We start from the raw sequence: 24,327 nt of genomic DNA, 5'->3' as shown, positions 1-24,327 counted from the left end.
TTTCGCAATCATAACTAGTATACACGATGTCATTAAGTTGCTGACCCCAACACTTTAGTTCGTCATCGTAAACATATGCGCTGAATCTGACGACACTTGTGTTGGTAGTTCGTTGTTCCGGTTAGGTTTATTACATTAATATAATGATTATTATACCAGAAAAAGAAGAAAAGATCAAACTATTGATAAATAAATACAACAAACTTGATTTTATTAAGAAAAATATACATCACTTTGTAAAACGAGCACAATTGGACTTGATTACGGTAATAATTGGTTGATGATGGCGTCATCAGGGGCAAAAACCATTCGTAAAACCAACTATTTGTAAAATTGATGTTCATAAAATGGACGTTTTACTGTATAGTATATCAAGAATTTATATGGTGAAATTACCAATTCAAAACCTTGTGGAAATATTAAAAAGACTATTGCCTAATATAGATTTACCCTTCATTGTATTACTAATCTATGTACTTCAAGGTCAACTTTATCTCTGTTTTATTATTCTTTGTTACTTTCCATTCACATGAAAATATTCAAAAGACTTCATAACAATGAGGGCTTAACACGTTGACTGCCAGACCTTTTTTTACGGTTCATTCCCGTGTGCCAAAACAAGTTTATATGTACAAACATGCTTTTTTGAAATTTTATCTAGTCATATGTCATCAAAATGAAGTGTCGGGAAAATATTAGGGGGCGAGTATACTCGTCGATGGCACTGTGATAGAACTTTTTACTGACTATGCCAAGTGCGAGTTATCTCGTCCGCTTTTTGCATGGGTTGGTATATGTTCAAAGGGCGCCCCCACTTGTACCGCTCGAGTGTACTACCGGCAAAATAACACAACGGACATATATATGTCATTTGTACGTTATCGTATAGGTGTATCTTCCCCGAACTACCAGCCGTTGAGTCTGTGGTTCTACAATGTATAATAAAGAAGTTATAAACGCTAGAATGTTTCCCCCGATTTGACGAGTATACTCGTTCCTGGCGCCCTCAGCAACACCCTGTGAGCGAGTATACTCGTCGCTGGCAGCCAACGTGTTAAATTTAGATGTAACAACAGTACCATCTTTTTCTTTTATAATTTTTCATTCAAAAGACTGCGATACTACTAGACTGAGACTAGAAATACAACACCTACAAAGAAGGCTTACAAAAAACTCGGGTACTTCAACACTAAACTCTATACCGGTAAAGTTAATCTGTTGATCTTATTTTGAATGCCGAAATTCCAGATATTTACTCAATGGACATAAGATTTATTTATTATTTACGATGAATTAGATACTCGTACTACTTTGTTATAAAACCAAACATGTAGTTACAGTAATCTTTTGCAAATAACAAATGTGCTCTTCAAACAATAGGATTGGATTTATTCAATGTAAACACTAAGAATAACCAACAAAGAAGATCTTTGCAATTGGTTCCTTCTGGTGCTGAATCAGGCAGTACACCGAGAGACAATCCCCTACTCTTTTCCGAAGAGTGCACTGGATTCTTTAACGTGCAATGAATTGGTGGCTTAATGTCTCATCTGAAAGATGGTGTGCTATTAGCATCCCATGAAATTAGGAAAAAATTAGGTCAGCAAAAATTTGCCAACCTTAAATTCTCCGAGGTTGGCAGCCTCAGCAATTTTTTACTACCTAGGCCAATATAGTATAAACTTTTTTCTTCATCTACAGATTGTGATTTTGTTAATTTCTCTTAAATCTATATATTGCTGGTGAAAGAATGGTCGTACTTGTATTAATTTAAGTGTAGTATAATATTATGTTTTACATAAGAAAATCGCCGAATAAATTCCGTTTTAGCGTTCGTTTTATCGTTATCTTTGGCATGGGAACTTTTGTAAAAGCTACGATCGTATCATCACAGGCTGCTTCAAAACTGCCCATGCATGTCCATGTCCAGAATGATCTATCAGGGATTTTCCACTCGTGTACAGTACTTGTCAGTAGAGTCACGAATGCGATCGTGATTGCGTTTAAATGGATGGTAGGATTAGGCCTACAATATGTTGAATTTTGTTGTTTTTAAATAATAAACAACATTTTAAATATGATAATATTGTAAAATGAAGACAAATAATAGATGTAGATAAGCATTATGATCTACGCGGCCCACATGGCTTCAATTGGTCGATGTTGTAGGCCTTGGCTGGCTAGCATCATTCCTAGGCCTAGCCTACGAAAAGACTATGCGAGATTGAAAGACGACGATTGTACACAAATCGTACGTACTGCATGCCTATTAGAAATAGTTAATTGTACAAACAAATCTGTTTTATGAACCACCAATTTCCTTGGTTTAATGACGTACATGAAATTTAGTATCTGCTATAGCCTGTTTCAGTAAAAGTTTTTGACTTTCCAAGCAGTTTTTGAAGCAAAGAAATCTAGGCCTAGGTCGGCAAAAAATTGCCGTCCTGTAGCAATCCTGGCACGGCAATTGCCGATTGCCAACGTGAAATTCGTGGACTGTATTGGTACACAAGAAGAGGAGTGATGAGAACCAAGATCTCTACGGTTCAGCGCACACACAAAGTGGCTACCACTAGTTTAGCTGACTGAGCTAAAACTGCTATCTTTTAATTATAATACCATAAAATAAAACTAAAATATGAAAAAAAAATCTCACTACAATTAAAAAGCACTCAATTTAAAATCTTACTCATTACTGTCTACCACTTTTCTTTTACCAAAAATGAATGCCTATATTTTTTGTCATTAGGATACTTTTATAATAAACCTAAAAAGTTTATTATACATCTATTGTTAATGATAGATCTGCATAAAAATAAAATTTTACTTTCTGCTGCCATCACATGTACCAAAAACTGTGGAAAAAAAAAAATTAAAATTTGACAGAAACAACAACATTAATACATCCGCCACTGCCAGGAAATCTCCTAAGATCTATCAAAATTCTATAAACATAAAAATTTACTAAACTGTTTACATTACAACCTTGTACTCCTTACATGACCATGAAATAAAATCTCCAATGGGAGGTTAACATCACTCTTTTCTATTTATATTTCTAATCAATACATACTAAAAATATGAAAGCTTGAATAGAATGTCATAAAAATCAAGTTATAAACAAACTTCAGTTTAAAAATTGCTATGAATCATGGCTTGCACATTAGATAGCAGTGGAGGCGCTAGGGTAGCTTTGATCAGCAATGAAAAGTTTGTCCTGGTGTTGTACCCCTGTTTGGGGTACTTGCATATCTGGTACTCAGTCCAAAGCCCTCGAGCGAATTCAACAAAGAGCGCTTCGCATCAGCCTCCCCGGGGTTAGTTATAATCGGGCCCTTGAAATCTCTGGTCTCCCCGTTCTCGCTGAAAGCCGCACCCGATTATGCCAAAAATATTTTGGAAAAATTAAATGTCCCTCTCACAGACTATACCATCTCTTGCCAACTGAACGTACCATCACCTATAACCTCAGGAAAACAAATCGGTTTCCTTTTCCAAAGTAATAAAGACAGAGAGATCCAAGAAATTTATTATCAACCATGGTATTTTTAATCAGTGGTAGTATTCGGGTGCGCCGCTCGATGACAACTTCTTAAGAATTGCTTTTTAATTTTAATAAAATAAAAATATAATTTTTTTTTTATGTCTTTTGATGTTTAAACTATTGATGTTTTAATGATAATTGATGTTTTAGTAATAATTGATGTTTTAATATTGTTAAACTTCAATTTGGTGAAGATGATATTTTATCTTAACAGATTGCAATAAAAATGGATTTGATTTGATTTGATTTTGTTGTAACGTCAGCAATGTAGTATCAACACACCCTGTGTAGGCAGAACATTTCTTCAAGTGTGTTTACTGATTGAGAAGAAATCCCCATTGTAAACAACACAATGAATTTGCTTGTCCTCGTATCTATACAAAAAGTCTGCAAGGATATTAAATCAAAACTAAAACTATACAACTATCAAAGGTTTATTATACCTTCAGGTTTTATTGATCCTAGAAAATGTGTGTAGGTAGTGAAATAAATCTTTGTAAAGCTTTGAATATACAGTACAAGTTTTACTGTAGGTCTTATACTCTATTCAGACTACTGTATACTCCATTGCGATCAGTTGCAATGTAATCGGTGGTAATCCAAATCTCATCACTTCTGATCACAATCAACGAGTGCATTCAGACCAAATCAGACAAAAAACAAAAACAGGGAGTAAAATGGTACTAGGCCTCCGGTAGGTAGATCTATGTTGACTGACCTCAGCAAATGGGTGCCTGTGGAATTCGTTGTGATTCGTTGCAATTGGATTCCGGCAGTAATAAAGATTGCATCACCTAATTACAACAGATACAACCATTGCAATCTTCATTTACTTACTGACTACTGTTGGTGAGCCTTCGCACATGATTTTGAATTGCGATTGAGTGCGACTGGGGTGTCGCATTTGCTACAACCGATCGTAATGCGATGCTAGTCTGGAATAGTGTATTAGTATAGCAGACTTATCAATGTTTGCTCAAACAACATCTTGTAGTACGCTTGCATCATTTTCCTGATCAACAATCCTTACCTTTCCATGTCTGTTGGAATGCCTTAATATTTATTTCATCCAAGTTTGATCAAACATTGTCTAAGTCTGACAAACAAAAATCTGATGCTCTCCTAGCTTGCGACTGCAATATCAAGCTTTTTATTTTGCGAAAAATGTAAAAAGAATTTTCAAAATGACATATTCTTTTTGTATTTAACATCACTTCTCATTATGACAATGAGGAAAAGTCTTATGTATGTTCTGTTTGGGAAAATTTTCTTTGTCTCATTGGGGACCTTGCTCCACCCCGCCACTCCCCAAAATTGTACCAGTAACTTCCCCTTCCAAATTTCAGACGCTGGCACAGCCACTGTAGTTTTACTTCATTTTGTTATGGCTTATGTTTGTATGCACTAATATTTGAAGGATGCTATAAAAAGAGCTTTGATCACATGAATGAACCATATTGTTTTCATTATCAGAAATATTCTACTTGAAATTCTAGGAAACAAACTGATTGCCATATTGTGAAATACAACCAGTGACACATTCATATTTAAATGTGAATGTAACAAGACACTGGTGATGTGTAAACATATGGTAAGTATTATAACATAATTTTCACTGTTGAAGTGTCTAAACCAGTGGTTCTTAACTATATCGCAATAGGGGCCAAAACTGTTCATTGAATAAATTTGAAGGGCCAGGGCAAGAGATGTACTGTAGTTTGGCACATAGCGCCATCCAAGCACTGCATGTGGCGGCAGGGATTGGGAATGGAGTGTCACCCCCGTTTCCCAAATTAGGAATTAAAAGAACAATAATAAGCCTCTAGACGCTTATACAGGGCATCTTGACCTAAGAAAGTTACCCTTCCCGTATATGGAACTACACATCACGCTAGGCCGACTAGACCTGAAACATCAATTATTATTGCGTGTTTAAAAGCTGTCATCACAACAATGGCAAGTAAAAATTTCTCATGCATGGTTGATTCTTACGAGACACGAGTTCTCAGCCACACGCTAACAGGACTGTGTTTTATGACGCTATTTTGGAGAGGAGGGTGGCCATATCGTATGTTTGTACCCATTTGCAGATCTTAATCAATTCTAATACTAACTTCAAATGTAATTTTTTTTTTTTTTTTGCAAATCCCTTCTAGAGAATCTCCGAGAAAATGATTCATTTATAGGTTCTAAACCCTCAATTTTTAACTCCAGTTTTACAAGATTTGAATTTTATATGCACATTTAATTACTTATAACAACTTTAAATCTCAATTTAAATCCCAACGAAATAGACTGTGCCTTTTTTGAAGCTGTTCATATTTGTACTCGAAAGTAATTACTAGTCTTAAAGTCCAGACATTTCATGTCGTCCAACTCAACTAATCAACTAATAGCTTTACGTCTAAAATTCTTTAAAGGTCTGGTATTTATAGACTAGACCAGTGCGAATTTATATTGTAAACAGACCACGTGCAGCAGGCCCAGACGGTTGACAGCTAACAGGTATCGTGTGAAAATATGTACCTGCTGTGGGTCTAATGTGTACAGATACAACAGATCTGGCTAACATTTAACAATTAATAATCCATTTTTCAATCTTTACTGCAGAAAAGTACAAATTTTATATTGAGTAAGTCTACAATTTTTAAATTTAAACAGTCAATAAATCGTGTTGGGGACTGTAACTTCATGCATACAGTGCCGTGCGTAACAATCTGTTTGATATTTCTTTGTGTACCCACAATTTATCAATAAAATATGCTGCGCATCGTCAAGAGTCGGACATTTTATAAGTACTGTACTGTGAAGTCTATTTTTCAAATTCAAATTATTACTCGTAAAGTTCACACAAACCACCCAAAACTATATAAACTATATAATCCATTTTTTTTTTATTTCATTGTACTTTTATAATGTTGTTTTTTTATATTCCATGTTTAGTATGTTTGTGTGCGCCTCGGAATAGGTTTACCTAGATAGATGGTGCATTATATATGCATTATTATTATTATTATTATTATTATTATTCTGAACTGCTATGATGGAAGTCCATGCATAAGGGGCTCATTTTGAGAGTTTCTACCTACATCAAGCAACAAGCAAGAATAAAAATTTTCTTGTATCATAATCATGTGTATGGCCATGCGTCTGGAAATGTGGCCTGTTCTCTACTGAAGTTACTTTGTCGGTAGCAACGTTCCACAAACTAGGGTAGGCGCAATAAATTGGGATGACCAGATCATAGATACGTTAAAGGCCACAGTATTCAACCCCAGGTTTGCAAGCTAACATTGGCCAGTCGACGATTTCAATCCGGTGTATGACATTACTGTGGAATTTGGATCTATTCGGCGTAAACACCAAGGACAGCCCACGAAAAAGAAGACTCACCGTATTTCCAGTGGGGTCCTTCTGGTGGTGATTGGGCAGTACACCGGGAGACAATCCCCTACTCCTTTCTGAAGAGTGTACTACGTTCTTTAACATGCAGATGGGCCGTAAAGGCACACGGGACCAATGGTTTAAACACGAGAGGCAGCGATGGGAATTGAACCAGGGAACAAGAGATCTCCACAGTTCAGCGCACACACAGTGGCTACCACCAGATTAGTCGACTGAGCTAAGCTGCTCTCTCTGTAGTGGCACCTGTATGTTTGTGTGTGTGTGTATTTGTGTGTCAGGGAAGGCGAAAGGTTTAAGCTTCCCCCTATCTGGAAGTAAAAAAAACATTCATTGGGAAGAAAAAAATTCTATGTTAATTATTACATACAGAATTGTGATACTCTAAAATTGATTAATAAGCCTTTCAAATCCCTATTGTCAGGTTTTCCAAGGACTTAACCCCTGGATTCAGTTTTGCACCTGTCTCTTATACACATCTAGATGTGTATAAGAGACAGAGACTACAGTATAGGTAAAACAGAACAATAGAGATTTTTGCCAGCACCAACTTCAACTTCATAAAGGACACACAGCTTGAACAATTTCCTATTGGCCTTGGTTATAATACTGTTTAAAAGCTGATAGTTCCAATTAAAAGGTTATGTATAAACTTTTGTAAAGTACTAATGGTCAGCATTTTGGTTCCAATAAAAAAAATACTTCTCCACTTAAGTTAAATAATTAAATACTTTCTTGAAGAAGACATTTTCAGTTAAAAGAGAGTACCAAAGTCGTGTCGTCACGACGCCAGGTGGCACTCTCTGTCGTCAACCGACGTTAGTTACCGTTCATTACGCCTGAATGACTTCATAGGCTTTCTGGAATAGGCATTTTAAAATCTAATTGTTTCCCATCAAAATGTACTAAAAACACAAAAGCTAAACAAACATATCACTTTTATGTGATTGTTATTAAGATTATCATGTCAATTCATTGTCATTATTGGATAATATTGGCAACATGATTGAAACGATGGCATAATTACATCCTACACGCAGCCAGAGGAAGACGCCTACTGCTGTCTTTATGCCCTTTATTACCTACTACTACCGCACACAGATTGTTTCTGTGGTTATTTGTTTTTTCACATGATACAAATACTTTTGTAGATGGCAGTAGATTTACTTTATTTTTTATCATCATACCACTGCAGAGGGCGCACTTCCTGTAAACTCAATACACATTGGCCGCACTCCAGGTTTTTGGTTTAATTTATTTATTCACTTGCAACTTAAAAATTACTAAACTTAACTTATGTTAACGATGACGACTTCCATCGTAAATAGGGCAGTGACGTATTTACAAACAGGACAACGCTCTCTTCCATATCTATACTTTTTGCTCTAATCCAGTAGCTAGGTCTAGCTCCAAGTCTTAACCTAGAGAGCTCCCAATCTTTTTGACTGGGGTGGGAGGGGGGGTGGCAATAAACATTCATTCTAAGTCATCCAAGCATGCTTCCCTGCCCCCAATCCACCCCTGAATACAGTACCAATTAAACGTTAAAGTAATGTATGGACAATATTAATAAAATTAGCTGGTGGATGATGTCTCTGTAAATAGAGAATGAAACAACAATCAAACCAAATTGCGCATACGTACACAATTAGCTTGTCACATAGTTAGTGCCACTTTCTTGAGAACAAGTTTGGAAAATTAAAATGATTTTTATATACATGGTGTCAATGATCTCATATGTAATGTATACACCATTTTATCGGGCTTATATTAAAACAGCGCCACTAATCTCGCAACTTTTCACTTGGGCGATTTCCAGCGGCCTAGCTTGAGCAGCCAGCGAGTTTACAAATAGAGCACTGCACAGGGGATAGTGCCGCTCGACCTTTGCTATAGCAGCAGCAGAAATCAGATACGATTTGTATGTAAATATTGAAATAGCTTTTTTACTGTTTAAAGACTTACTTGTTTTTAATATCAACATTTCGTTCATTTTACGTTTTAAAACATTTGTGCTCGTTAGTTATTTAATTAATCCATGAAGATGTACAGTGAAATGCTAGGCATGTAAGTTGCCCAGTGGTAGTTGCCAGGTTCTCGAAAAATTTTCATTTCAAATTTGATGAAAATGGTGTATATTATCATAATTTACAATCTTTAACATGATTCACCAGGCATTACAATAAAATATAAAAATATAGAAATAAATATAAAATAAATTTTAGGCTTGGGAGCATATGTCTACAGTCTTCAAAATTCAAATTAATTGTAATCTATTTTTATTTTGGAAACTTCAGCTCTGTGTCTATTGTCTTGCTAGAGGGCAGTATCACAGAAAAAGGATATAATTATGATATTCAACAAGAAGTTGCATGAGATACATTTTATTTTAAACTTTTTATTCGATCAGGAGTCTCCCAATTTCTCATGAAATCTCCCAGTCTCTCACATTTCTTCAAATTCAGAATAATCCCAAAATATTCTTGTGTACAACTGTATCTTATATTTTAGTATTTTTTTTTATTCATTGTACAGGGAAAGCATATTTCCTGTATTGTATTCGATACTGTATGGATAATTCCTTAATCAATTTGAGCCAAATATTTTTTTTTTTTTTAGTTGAGCTCACGGGCAAAAGATAATATCAGAGTCATGAAGCAACTCGATATTTGATTATTAATTTCAAGTTCTACTTTACATTGTGCTCTCTACAATATTAGCAGCCCATGAAATTTGAAAAATATTAGGTCGGCAAAAATTTGCCGACGTTAAATTCTCCACAGTCAGCAGTCTCAGCAATTTTTTACTACCTAGGCTAATAGTATATGCTACAATTTTTCCGTATGCTCTCGACTTTACATCGTCATCTAAAGATCTTGATTGTGTTAATTATCTCAATTAAATCAATAAATTATTGGTAAAAGAATGGTTGTACTTGTATAATTTTAATAGTGTAGTATATGTTTTACATAAGAAAATTGCCGAAGCAATGTCGTGTCAGCATTCGTTTTAGCATTATCTTTAGCATGGGAAATACCAGTTTTGTATCACTTTTATAAAAGCTACGATTGTATCATCATACAGTAGGCCGTCTGTGCTTCAAAACTGCCCGTGCATGTCCATGCGTATGCCCAGAACGACCTATCTGGGATTTTTTCTCACATGTACACTACTTGACAGTAGTGAAGTCACGATGCGATCATGTTTGTGTTTAAACGGACGGTAAGATTAGGCCTACAATATGGTTGTTTTTTAATAAACAACATTTTAAATATATGATAATAATACTGTACAATGAAGAAAATAAAAAATTTAGATAAGTATTACGATCTACGCAGCCCAAGTTGCTTCAATTAGGCAATGTTTTAGGCCTTGGCTGGCTAGCTTCAATCCTACTAGCCTACGAAAGGACTATTCCTAGCTACAGCGTAGGGGAGAAAGATGACTGTAAACACATTGCACGATGCCTATTTATTAGTTTGACGACGTATGTGAAATTCAGTTTCTGCTATAGCCTGTTTCAGTCAAAGTTTTGACTTTCCAAGCAGTTTTTGAAACCAAAAAATCTAGACCTAGGTCGGCAAAAAATTGTCGAATATGGATGGCAATTTGCCGATTGCCAACATGAAATTCCCTCATGGGCTGATATTAGTGAAATCATATAAATTCCTTAACTTTCAGTAAAGAATACACATTATATTCTGTTTACAACATTGTTGTCTTTGTCACAAAATTAAAAAATAATAAGCATTCAGCGTATTAAACGTTAGTATATAAAAAATTGTTTTAACATGTTATCCGCATAATTTATAAAATGGTAAGTTAACATAATGGTACGGTAATACTGATAACTAAACCACGGATGAAGTACAAAACATATTCCTCTATTGTTCAATAACATTAATTTAATTAATACATTTAATAAAATGGGACTGAATGCTACCAACAACCGCAACATAAAATTTTAGGCGTAATGTAGGCGAAATAATAGCAGAAGAAAATAATTTTAAAGGGTACTGTGAGCAAAAGAACTGTAGAAGATCAGACATGGTAATAATATCACTGCGTCCTTCCTTTTGTTGCTCCTTAACTGAAATAATATTGTCAATCCTTGCCGGAATTTAAGCTGATGCAGTCAAATATGATAAAGAACAAACTAGGAAATAGGTGTGAAGAGCAATTATGTTAACACAAGATTTCCTGTTGTCTTTCCTCTATTTCTTATGTGAACCCGGAACTATTAGACTTTATCAGTATTTCGAATGCGTCAAGAGTCAATAAATTGATTGGATAACGCTTTTTTTATCATCGGCACACCTGTGTGGAACCTTACGACAAAAAAACAATAATTAATTTATACAATGAAAAAAAATAAGAAATAAAAACAAATACTGTATGTTCTGCCTACTGTATAATGAACTTATAAACTGATGAAAAAAAAATCAGTGAGAGAACTAGGAGGAAAAATACTGGTGAATACAGCCGGGGTAAAATAGCCGAGCGAGAAGAAAAAAAATCCACCCTTGAAGAAACATCTTAGGAAAAAATTAGCAGGTGGCAAGTGCCACTGAAAACCACCTTGACTTTTTACCTACGTCTAAATTAAGAATTCGCTTATATCCAGGTACAACTACTATTTGTTGTTGTTTATGTACAGTTGATCTTGCCTATTGTCTCCAAAATGCCATTGAAATATTGTTTGACTTAGATAAAATTCGACTTACAGATTGTTAATTAATGGAAAACACAACAATTTGGCTTGTAAAATAAGATCAACTTTAGAAATTAATCAACTTTAGAAATTATTCGACTTAGGCACAGTCAACTTAGGCAAGTTTAACTGTTATTCACTAACAATTTATCAAATGATTTACTTTTTAATTATTATTTGCACCTATTAAGAACCATTTGTATGACAAATAAAACTCAAACTTGAAAATACCAAAATACCAAGTATTTCTGTAAATGTTTTTCCTATGTGCGCCAATATTTATCAATGATGTGGGCATGTACAAAGGTTTCCACGAGTGTTACCGACACCTCAAAAGCAGAATGGAATGCCCATTTCGGAGGTGGGGTGCACTTCACCAGCACACCTAGTCTCCCAAATTTTGCATTGCAGAGGTTAGAACGTCTGTATCCTACATGACTGCCCATAACCCTATGTTACGGTACACTTGTTCAACAATTTCTTATAGAAAATAATGAAATAACATTTGACTTCATAATCTTAAACTTACCAGAACTATGTAGGACTACATTAAAAATTTTTTAAAGATAATGAAATATGATTTGGGTGGGGGGGGGGCTAGGCCTACAAAACTTACTAAAGCGTACCTGGCCTGGGAATTCATCCCTGGGTATTGGATTGCACACTGAGAATGCATTTCTGATTGAGCATTCTATTTTCTCTATTAAGCAAACTATGATAAAGACTATCTACACACAAGAAGGATGACACACAGTGACAGTGACAAAACACAGCCTGGCGCACACTTGTTTGTGAAGTGAAATCTAAATTATCACTTTCAAAAATGATTCCACTAAAGCGGGTAGCGCTTTTAATGGAATAAAACTGTGTAAAAGAAAGCATACCTTTGATTAATATACAGAATTAGATGAATATTTCAAGGAGCGAAACAATACCTTTACTTCGTCTTGAAATTCGAGCCGATGATGACATGCTGAGTTGTGATGATGTCGCGATTCCTTACTCCAGAGGGCGCTCACATATCTGCGTGTTGTTTTTGCTGCATCTCAAGCAGCCGACCGAGGCCTGAGTGCTGTTTAAATATTCAATTATTGTTAATAATTGTAGGTATCTAATTAAATATTGGGACCATTAACTAGAATACAAACTAAAGTATGTGCTATGAAATGTGACATTGTGACAGAATTTTAAAAACAGACAGGCCTAGGCTACAGAACAGTAGCATGCATGCGTCGTCGTTCACAGCCTAGCTAGGCTAGGACTAGGCCTAGGGCCTAGGCCTAGTAGTAGTAGGTAGGCCTACTACTACTAGAATAGTATATGGTAGGCTAGTACACTAGCTAGGCGGCCCGCCGGGGATAGGTAGAGTAGGCCCTACTACTACTACTACTAGGCTAGGCCTAGTACTATTACTACTACAAACTACAGGGGTCCCAAGTCTCACAGGAGTCTCCTGGCAATCAGGATGACCTTCCTTCCGCACTCCTGCAACAAGCAAGCAAGAACCTCCCGTAAATAACCGATCTCCCGCAAATTTGCATATTTTCAATATTTTATTATCAATTTTCCCAATGTGTATCATTGTGTGTGCAGTGATAAAATTAATGTGTTAACAAAAGTCATTAACCCGAAATTTTTCCAAATTATAAAAAAAAATTGAAAAAAAGGAGATGAGAGTGTCATTTCCGGCCATCTAGAGGTCGAATAATAATAAATTTTCTTACCTCAATCCCAACCATAGTGGGGCTGAGGTGGTACAGTATGCCTACCCTACATTTGCAAAGTCCCCTCCCCCTCATGGTTGTCAGTGCCGATGGGTATCACTGTATGTGAAGTTATAAAATTATATGTGTTAATAAAAGTTAATAACCGCTGAAGATCTGTAGAGGATTCAAAGAAAGTGGTGGGGGGGGGGGCAGCTGGCCCATGCATGGCTACATGGTAAAATTATTGCTCAACAAAGATTTCAAAAGTTAATATGCAGACATTGTAGATTCTGGTTCAAGCACTGCAAGCATCTTCATCTTCATTGTTGTACATGGCAAAGGATAATCAATGATCCATGATGCCATTGGGTGCAGATATGTGTTTGCTTGTGATTACTCGCATTTAAATTGAATTGTGGATTTAAATTGCTCAAGGGTTGGCAGGAATTGATTATTGTTCTAGATAAAAAAAGAATACTGTATCTTGATGTCCTAGCATTGATGCACTGGTATGCATTCAAATTATATATTGACTAAAGTTGTCTATTGACTGTTACTTTGTAATACATTTTCACTTACACTATAACCATCTGTTTAAATACACTGCCCTCACAATGAATAATTACTGGAATATTTTACCAGTCCCTTTCTCATTTATAATTAGTGTTTCCAGTGCTCAATAAACTCAATTTACCTTTGTTTCTCTTTTTCTCAAGGATTCTCCAGACACAAAGGAACCTGGATGAAGGATGGCAGGTCAATTAGATTGCTTCCATTTGAAAGGAAGCGATGGAGGATTCAACACCAAACAGAAAGACATCTTCCAGCAACTTGAATCACTTGAGACCAAGTACAAAAATGACTTGGTTAAAAGATTCTCAACGGATGATGATGAGGATAATAAAGGGGAACATCGTGATGTAGATGGTTCTGCTTCCTTTAGGGTTCCGAAGACCATGCCATCAAAGACAACCAGAGGAAGAGATCGATTCAGCGGAGACAGAAAAGAATGGTCAAACAATGAAAGTCAATATAGAGACTCAGAGTACAATAAAGACAAGCATTCCACATGGAATAATAAAAGGAGAAGCAGGCAACAAGACTACAGTAATCCTGCCAAATGGACAAAGTACTCTTTAGAAGACACTGACATTGGAAGTGAAAGTCAGAATAAAAAAATTGCTTTCCAGTTCCTTGCAGAACAGCGTGCTCGAAACACAGACTCTACAACAAATGTTGTTGCAAATCTAGATGATAAAATCACCTTCTCAAAACCACTTGCAAAAGAAGTTAATGATACTGGAAAAACTAATCCAAAAATGTATGGAAATGTGTTTCGAATGGAGGAGTGTGTAGTAGGGGCGCCCAAAAAATTGAAGGCAAAAACAGACAGAAAACCAAAAGCAGAGTCGATGCCGTCAATTCATGTCCAGCTTGACTTAAAATATCTAGACGCTTCGGATGAAGAAGATCCATTAACCAAAGGAAAAAATAAACAAGAGGGTGAAGAAAAAATCATGTTTAGGAAAAACAAACAGAGAAAATCCATCAGAAAAAGAGATGAAGATACTTAGGAATGAAATTGATAATTGAATTGAGTGATGGAAAAACAACTGCCTTTTAATGTCAACTAAAGTGTTGAATATAGAATGCTGAAATCATTGTGATATCAATTGTTTTAACTTGATTATAATTACATTCATTTAAAAACAATAAATAATAATATTATCTTTGAATTTTAATTGCTGTTAATACATGTATCTCTACTGTGACAGTTTATTGGATCTAACTGTATCCATGAGGAGACTTCCCCATGTACCAAATTTTCAATTTTTTGAAGCAGGTTTTGTCGATCTCTTCTTATCTCTATTCTTCAGCGAATTTTGTAAGAAGATTAACAGTGAAGCTACTGTATATTAGTTGTGAACAGTTTGTAGAAAGACTAGCACAATTAAATTAAAAACTATGTTGTAACTTCTAACGTAAGTCGTTAATTTTTAAAATTCAAAAACATAGCTACCGTATTATGTTTTTATCTTAAATTACAACTAAGGTAATAAAAATGCCTACCATTTATGAACAACAGCTTTTTTCCAGTCTGGTTTTTAAATACTACACAGGTAATTTATTGACAAATAGCAATGCCTGCTGTGATAATGACTCTTAAGTAGAGGTATTCTTCTTTGATGTTTAATTGGATTATTGAGATAAGATTCTGGCAAAACCTGGTTCACCAACCCGCCAAAATGCCCTTTTAAAGGGTTTGCTAGTAAATGGGAAACAGCATGAACGGCAGCTGAGTAGCCAATAGTAAATACGTAATTATTTAAATACTGTAGATTGGTTAGTCTGAAAAATAATAAAACTGAAATACAGAGTACTACAGTGTTGCTTTACAATACCATGCGATACTTCTCTGTTGCTATCGGCAACACAAAATGCATTCAACCGGACACCATTTTCTCCACTAACAAACCATTGATCCCAATTTATAACGTAATTATTAAGATGCTGTATCTTAGTTTTTCTTTGTAAATTTTAATTGATAATTAAATGTGTGTTCGATAACTAATATAATGTGAGCTTTTGGTAAATTATTAGGTTTTAAAATGCCTATTCGAGAAAGCCTATTCTAAACCATTAAGATTATGAAGTCATTCAGGCGTAATGAATGGTAACCAATGTCTGGTTGACAACAAAGGGCGCCACCTGGTGTTGTGATGACACAACTGTTGTGCTCTGTAACCACAATTAAATAGGAGTGATGTTATATTGCTAGGCTAGCTATCTGGAGGTGGTGGGTTCGATTCCCACCCAAATCACTTGCCAATTTTTTTTCGTAAGTATTCGGGACGTACTGATTATTCAGTACAATAACTCGTCAGGCCAAAATATCACTCCTATGATGTTTTCATGATGCAAACTCACATTGAAATCTCAATTAAATAATAAGAAATTTAATAATACTTTTGAAGAGTTCTTTTAAGAAGCATAAAATGCAATGTGAGTGGTACAGTATCATGGATGTATCTACCACATACACACTCACCCTTGACCAAGTTCTTAATTCTGCCTTAGGCTACAGTCTATAAAACGAGTTTTTGTAATCTTGAAAGCTACGATAAGAGCATTATAATAGAGGCAGTAGACCTAAAAAAGATCTATTAATCAACTATTAATCAATCAGCCTCAAGGGTATACTAGTATAAGAGAGGCAGTAGATCTAAAAAATATCTATTAATAAATCAACTATTAATCAATCACCCTCATGAGGGCAGTGTACTCCCCAGGGAGAAGAGAAGGTTGCACGTTGTTCCACTTTGTCATTGTATGTTATTGTTATCCACTGTCCAGGGGTAATAATGCTCAGTGCCTTTTAATCATTTCTTGGAATTGGCGCTATATAAATATTTGGGTATATTATTATTATTATTATAATAGAGGCAGTAGAGCTAAAAAAAGATCTTATCTATTAATCAGCCGAGTGTTTCTACGAGCTCCTCATCGGAGTTAAAAATTGGCAACCTGATCCTGAAGGGTGTAATGTGTGCATATGCTTCATTGAAAATGGTTCTAGTTTTAAGAAGGAAAGTAACACAATAAATTTACTTTACTTATAAACCAGATTGTGATAGCACAGTCTGTTATAAACCGACTCAAAATATTCTTATTCTATGGCTACCAAAATGTTAATGTGTTCATTCTTCAATGATTGTATGTCAGAGGCCTCTTACTAACACAATCCTCAGCTTGGCGAATTATTTGCGAACTTGCCACATTGTTTTTCTCCGCTCTGCTTATACATATATTTTAAGATGGAAAAATTTATAATTAGGTAATTTTTAGGCCTAAAACATATCTGAAATAGGAAACTAAAATTTGCAGGACAAAATTTGAGGCTTTTAAAGCATGAGCACTAAATGTCATGAGGTGAGAAAATTTTCAGAATATATGGACTTAAATTGCAATCTAGTATCTTAAAAATCTTATCGGTAATTCATATCAGCCGTACAATACAATTATTTTTCTTAATACAATTTAGTAGGGTGCGATCGCACCGTCTGAATCCGCCCCAGTATCTATGTTCTTGGTTTCATGGCCTGGAGCCAACACTTGCATTACTGAACTTGGTAATTTCTGGCCTATTTACAAATGTATTTATTCAACAGGTTGCTAACACTTGTGGCACGGCACTGCAGTCATTAATTTCAATATGTATTAGGAATCACTTTTGTATCAGTGGCAATCGCTCGTTTCCGAGTGGTGCATCCAAAAATACAAAATGAAAATCTTAACAAAATCAAATACAGTACTGTAATTAGATTGGAATATGAGAGAACTTAATGTAACAAAGAAAGAGAGAAAAAATTCTTAACGTTTCATAACGTCGCCACAACGGTCCTCATTTCATTGATTTCATTTTATTTGGATCACAAATGACAGTGAAATTAACACTGAATTGCATGTGATTTACAATATACATTAAAATAAATAAGAATATAAAAATTTACAAGTACTAAAATACACAAAATTTTCATAAAAACACTACTTATTCTACTACTAATGAGAGACTTTTAGACAATACCGTATATAAAACTATTTAAAAAGACAATAAAAGCACATTAAAAAAAAGTGCATTGAAATCACAACTAAGAACAGTAATCACAACAAAGGATCACTTGTGGTTACAGTGGCGGATCCAGGAATTCGAAGTAGAAGAAGCCCAGAAGATATTGAGGGCCAATACCACCTCAGCCCCGCCATGGTTGGGGCTGAGTTAAGAAAACGTATGATTATGGTACCTCTAGATGGCAGGAAATTGCACTTTCAGACTTGCATTTTAATATACAGTAATTCTCTATTTTGTTCCACTTTTTTGTATAACTTCGAAAGATTTAAGGAAGCTCGGACCCCCCTCGGACCCCCCCCCCCCTTGAATCCGCCACTGGATTTTCTTATAAAGGGACCTTATTTACACATGAAAAATAATCAAAATATACTGTGTACTGCATGTAATGTGATGCACTACAAGAGGTCCCAACATTTACAAAAAGGGTACTATTGCGTGGTGTATAATTTCGGACCGAAGTCGCCATGGTTTTGTTAAATATTGTCTGTAGTACCGTACATTACAATTTGACCAAATTTCTGTAAGGCCCTGATAAGCCAATCTTTCTCTTCGTTATTTATGTGGTTAATCTTAAACCGTTTGGACTAGCCAATAGCTGGTTCACAATTATATACCGGTAAGGCCTCCAGACCATTTCTTTCTTAGTTTTTTAAATGTGAGAGACAACACCATTTTAGTGTGCCTTCATTATTCATAATCGCTTTAAAAAAGTTATCTTGTTACCATTCATATTTCATATTTCCAAATTTTTTAAACGTTTAATATAGGCCTACCCTATTGATTCTCTCCATCTTAATTCCCCATAAAGTGTCTCTTTGGCGACATATATTGGGTATTTCAATATAGTCTTTGTCATAAGATATTAAATATTCTCTTATCTTATCTAATGTGGTTTTGCTATTACAAAACCAGACAGAACTTGTATAATTTATTGTATGTACCTGTGGCATAGTACATTACAAATTTTAATATTATGTGTTGATATTGATTTTCTCCATCTTAATTCCCCATAAAGTGTTTCTTTGGCGACATATATTGGGTATTTCAATATTGACTTTGTCATAAGATATTGAATATTCTCTATCTTATCTAATGTGGTTTTGCTATTACAAAACCAGACAGAACTTATATTTTATTGTATGTAGCTGTGCTATAGTACATTACAAATTTCCATTAATACTGTACCGTATATTCGATTGAAATTATCTTGATCGTTATTCACAGATAATGCATGCTATAGATCGGTTCCTATTTTATGACGTCTTAGATGTGATGATTGTTCGAGGATGCGAGATGTATACACCAATATATTTAATCCTAAAACGAACGTAAACCCGGCCTGTTAGTATTAAAAGCATTTTTAAAATTAAAAATAAACCTCTTCAATTCATTTTTTCTCTTCTTTTTTTTTTTTATCACACATGCATATCAATCAATATTTTATACAATTTCCTGTTGTTTTGAGTGATTGGTTATTGTTTGATCGTGGTTTTTGAACGAGCATAGGCCTACGGCATTTTTTTTTTAATTGTAGGCCTATTACAAAATGTTATGACGATACAAATGTTTTGTTTTGTTTAGTTATGATGTTTTTTAATATTTCTAAAGTTGAATGAGCATGTTGCTGCATTTTAATAAGTCTGAAACTATCAATATTGCAGCAAGCTGATTACGGTATGTTTTTTCTTCTCATGCCTAGGCCTATATACAGATAGGGCCTATGGCATTTTAGTAGCTGCTTTAATTAAATATAAGAAAAGTATATTACATAGGCCTAATTAATCAATGTAAAAACAGTTCATTATTATTCATAGTTCATCAATGTAAAAACAGTTCATTATTATTCATAGTTCCAGCTCTCTGGTCTTAGTCACCACGCATATTCATTATTTTTAAAAGCAGAATATTAATAAAGAATTGAATTGAATTGAAAGTGGTTCACAAGGTTGATATTCTAGGATGATCACCATAATAATAATAATAATAATAATAATAATAATAATAATAATAATAATTAAGAAAGTGAATACCAACCTGCCACCGATATTGTACGCGCTGATTACCTAATAAATTAAATCATTCTCTAAATTTATGTAATCTATTTATAAATTAATGATAGGCTACTCTAAACTAAGATGGTATTCCGCTAGTTTTTACTCCACTGTGCCCCCCCCCCCCCAGCCGTAGTCCTAACGCCCGGGTTTGACGCTTCAAATCAAAAGGCCAGGCAATTATATACTGTATTCTTGCACTGGGGCACGGCATCACCTAGTTGCGCCGCTGACCACACCCCACCCCAAAGCCCGTAAAACCAGCCTACACCCATGTTATCTGGTGAATACATATATTACATAGATGACAAGCATATGGCAAACAATGAGTTTTTAAAATCTGCTTTTTACATTGTATTGGCAAATCCTGTCCTTTTATTAGTGGATGAATGACGTCCGTCTGATTCGATTTCAACCTTTATTAGATCATCATCAGATCAATAAAAACTTTGTATTTTATCATCAATACTGATAATCTAATTAAAGGGTCAAAATATCGAAACAAAATGGCATATCTTACTTTATTTGGGTTATACTGAGTTACGTCAAACTTGTCAGTCGACCAGATTTACAATTGCTTACTTTGTATATTTATTTATTTCTCAATACTTAAATATAACTGTCCTATATATTTTTATTTAGACCATTAAGATGTAATTTAAAATTGTAATGACGGGAAATCAGTTAAAAATTATTTTAAAAATTTAATTTGTGTGTTGTTTGCGTATTTCATGACAGACAGTATTTTAACACTGTTTTTTAAGTGCAATCTTCCACATCGTTAACAAGCGACCTTATTATCAGCAATTAAAGTAAGAATAATTTTGATGAGTATGAACAAGTAGTTTCACCTAATTAGGTTGTTTAATGGACCAATTCAGTTTAGCATGACCTTCTTGGCAAGCTCTTCCCGGGTGTGTTGCTAAACCATTATGTAGGCTAATTGTCAATCAATTGAATATTTTTTTTAATTGATTGCCACTCATTTGTTTAGTTGCATGAATTTTACCACAGTAATAGCGTCCCTTTATCAATTTTGTTTTCATTACTGTGACGTAATGTAGTCGGTTTCTTCTTAACGCTTTGGCTGACCATTCGTGTGTAACTTCGATACCGACTGCCTGATTGGACGTTTTATGTTTTTACATGGCTTTAACATAACCGCTTGGTTTCTGAAAATATCATAATCAATCAATAAAATGTGTTAGGTGAAAGTGGACAGCTTCAGAAACTTTTTCGACGTACTACTTCCGACCTTTTTGAAAAAAATTGTAATTATACACAAGATTACGACAATTTTTTCACAAACATTCCTGTTAAATTATCTACTGCTTTGCCAGTGGAAGACTTTGGGAAACATGGATGTATTAACGAATGATACGTCAGCTCGCACAGAACTGCAAGATCCTTTGGTGTTGGCCTTAGTCCGTTTGATATTGGCTTGTACTGGTATCATCGCGAACTCCATCGTCATGTTTGTGTTCATCTACAACAAAACTTACAAAAAGTCACTCTCACGGAAATTACTTCTGCATCAGACTGTGATTGATCTGACCGGCTCTGTGATGTTTTTGATCTTCTACAACATTGATGTTCCTGATGGTATTGGTGGTACCATATTCTGTAAAATGCAATTTCTTTTTGTGTACACGTCGGCGACATCAACATTCAATTTTGTTATGCTTACAATTGAACGTTATACTGCCGTTGTACACCCATTGTTGTATCGCCAGAAATCTTTGGACGGAAAATTTAGGTACCTATCGCTCATTATCCCCCATGTCATCAGTTTAATTCTAACAGGGAGTATTCCAATACACGCGGATGTACACCCTACTGTGAAAGAATGTAAACCTACGGAGATGAACGCAGGCACTGGTGTATTATCAGTTGTTGTCAATTGGATGATACCTGTTTGCATTATGCTATACTGTTACGTGCGGATGATGTTAAAATTACGAATGAAACGAACAGTTAGCCAACAGCCTTCGTCTGAATCGCAACCCAGAAATTTTGGACGAGTTCAGACGTTCAAGTCTGACCTGTTGAGTACACTGATCCTAATTGCATCTGTTTATATGGTTACAGTAACTCCATTCTCTGTTTTTTACTTGATTTATTTCATATCAGATAATTATAATTATATATTTCATGAGCTGAGTGTGGTGTTTCTGGAATTAAATCTCGCTATCAATCCATTTATCTACTGTTTGGTGTATAAGGATTTTCAACGAGGACTTTACAAGATTAGACAGGATATATTCCTCAGTTTAGAAACTCCAAATACATAAAAATCATTTAAACCAGCAGCTTTTTGCCTGATGACCCAAATGGCCAGGTAATTGGCTCTCCTAATTATTGAAAACTTGCTTGTTCCATAAATTCAGACAATGCATCTTTAGTTTCATTGCATAAACTCTAAATTGTAAATATTGAGTTAATATCTGGTACTGCAATTAAGGAATGTAGGTTAAAATGGCCCCTGTAAAAATGGTCCAAAATGATGTAGGTAAAAATGACCCCAATGATAACATTCTGTATGAAAACTGATCTTTTTGCAACCATATATGCATTTTGTTTAAGGAGAAATAATTTAACTTTTAGAAAGAATCTAACATCAAATAAATTGCAATTTATATTTTACTTTTTTGCAGGAATTATGTATCCATATAGATAAAAAAAAGTGATGAATAATTTTTTTTTTCATTTAAATGTTGAAAAATAGCAATAATTTAATCAATAAATCATGCATTTTTAATACTAAAATAATTTAGATGTAACCGAATCACCCAGACACTCAGCCTGAATTGCAAGGAAGCGGAATCACAATTTCCAAAAATGTTTAACTTTAATCTGGGTATTGCTAAACCCTGCAAAAATAGATTGTTATGAACATCAAATTATTTTTTTAATGAGATTAAAAGAGAGTCTGACAATTATAATTAAAGGGCTTGGATGTGGTTCGCAGTGTTTTTTGAAGTTTGCGGTGTATTTGCAAGTATTTTTCACAAAAACAAAAATTGATCCTTATGAATTTATTTCCGATTTTCTTATTTATATACCAAGTGAGTCAATCAAAATTACATGATCTGGGTTTCTCCAGTGGGTTTTGGGAGGTTTGTGAGGTTTAGCAATACGCTAAACTCTATCATAACAAATATCTAACGGAATACATTGGCAACTAGTACAGTATAATTATAATGACGACAGCTTATTTATTATTTATTTTGTTAATCTATGGACTATTTTATTCATTTCTTTTTATTTATTCCTGCAAGAAATAATATAAATGGCAACTTATTTAACATTAAATGTACAATCTTGAAAACAAGTTATTTTAGTTTTCAAATATGCATAGGCTGATTCATAATTCAATTTTTGCTATTTTACAGCATTTAAATAGTTTAGTGATTTAAAAAATATCAGTTTTATTACTAAATTTTATCATATTGATTTAATAAACTATTTAAATAAAATTTGAATAGTTTAAAAATTCATTAAAAATTCATTAATAAGTTCATTTAATAAATAGGAGCCATTTTAGCATTTATTGATTCAATTCTTGCTATTTTACAGTATTTAAATATTTGAATATTCAAAAAATCATCTTTATTACTGAATTGGGCCATTTTTACCTACCTCTCATTTGGGGCCATTTTTACCAGGGCCATTTTACCGCACATCACCATTCACCGCACATCACCACCACCACCACTACAGTAATAGCGTTCTTTTATCAATTTTGTTGTCATTACTGTGACGTAATGTAATATGTTTTTTCTTAACGCTCTGGCTGACCATTCATGTGAAACTTCGATATCGACTGTCTCATTTGACGTTTTATGTTTTTACAATATTTATCATGACTTTAACATAACCGCTTGGTTTATGAGAATATCATAATCAAGCGATGAAATGTGTTTGTTGAAAGTGGACAGCTTCAGAAAATTTTTCGGCGTACTACTTTCAACCTATTTTGAAAAAACTTGTAATTAAACACAAATTATAACAATTTTTTTCACAAGCATTCCTGTTAAATTATCCGCTTTGCCAGTGGAAGACTTTGGAAAACATGGATGTATTTACGAATGACACAGCTCGCACAGAACTGCAAGATCCCTTGGTGTTGGTCTTAGTCCGTTTGATATTGGCTTGTACTGGTATCATCGCGAACTCCATCGTCATGTTTGTGTTCATCTACAACAAAACTTACAAAAAGTCACTCTCACGGAAATTACTTCTGCATCAGACTGTGATTGATTTGTCCGGCTCTGTGGTGTTTT

The 24,327-nt window shown here is 34.5% G+C and overlaps 3 protein-coding genes across 3 annotated transcripts in view; 2 read left to right on the top strand and 1 right to left on the bottom strand.

The window, feature by feature from the left end:
* Positions 1 to 12,642, bottom strand: part of LOC117118000 (tetraspanin-9-like) — a 44,276-nt gene extending 31,634 nt beyond the window's left edge. The window contains exon 1 of the mRNA XM_033262495.1: positions 12,542 to 12,642. The gene's annotated coding sequence lies outside the window, so the exon portion shown is untranslated. The remainder of the gene's footprint in view (positions 1 to 12,541) is intronic.
* A 21-nt stretch (positions 12,643 to 12,663) lies between these two features.
* LOC117117999 lies at positions 12,664 to 15,105 on the top strand. The gene is made up of 2 exons (XM_033262493.1): positions 12,664 to 12,760; positions 14,080 to 15,105. Exon 2 carries the CDS (start codon positions 14,113 to 14,115, stop codon positions 14,935 to 14,937), a length of 825 nt encoding a protein of 274 aa, XP_033118384.1. The 5' UTR covers positions 12,664 to 12,760; positions 14,080 to 14,112; the 3' UTR covers positions 14,938 to 15,105.
* A 6,297-nt stretch (positions 15,106 to 21,402) lies between these two features.
* On the top strand, positions 21,403 to 22,335 carry LOC117117990 (kappa-type opioid receptor-like). The gene has a single exon (XM_033262486.1). It carries the CDS (start codon positions 21,403 to 21,405, stop codon positions 22,333 to 22,335), a length of 933 nt encoding a protein of 310 aa, XP_033118377.1.
* Positions 22,336 to 24,327: the final 1,992 nt, after the last annotated feature.

Source organism: Anneissia japonica, unplaced genomic scaffold, assembly GCF_011630105.1.
Source record: "Anneissia japonica isolate Jap-2015-1 unplaced genomic scaffold, ASM1163010v1 scaffold785_len581690_cov155, whole genome shotgun sequence".
NCBI lineage: Eukaryota > Metazoa > Echinodermata > Crinoidea > Comatulida > Comatulidae > Anneissia > Anneissia japonica.
The sequence above is the reverse complement of the archived record's forward strand: the minus strand, read 5'-3'. Positions and strand labels throughout refer to the sequence as shown.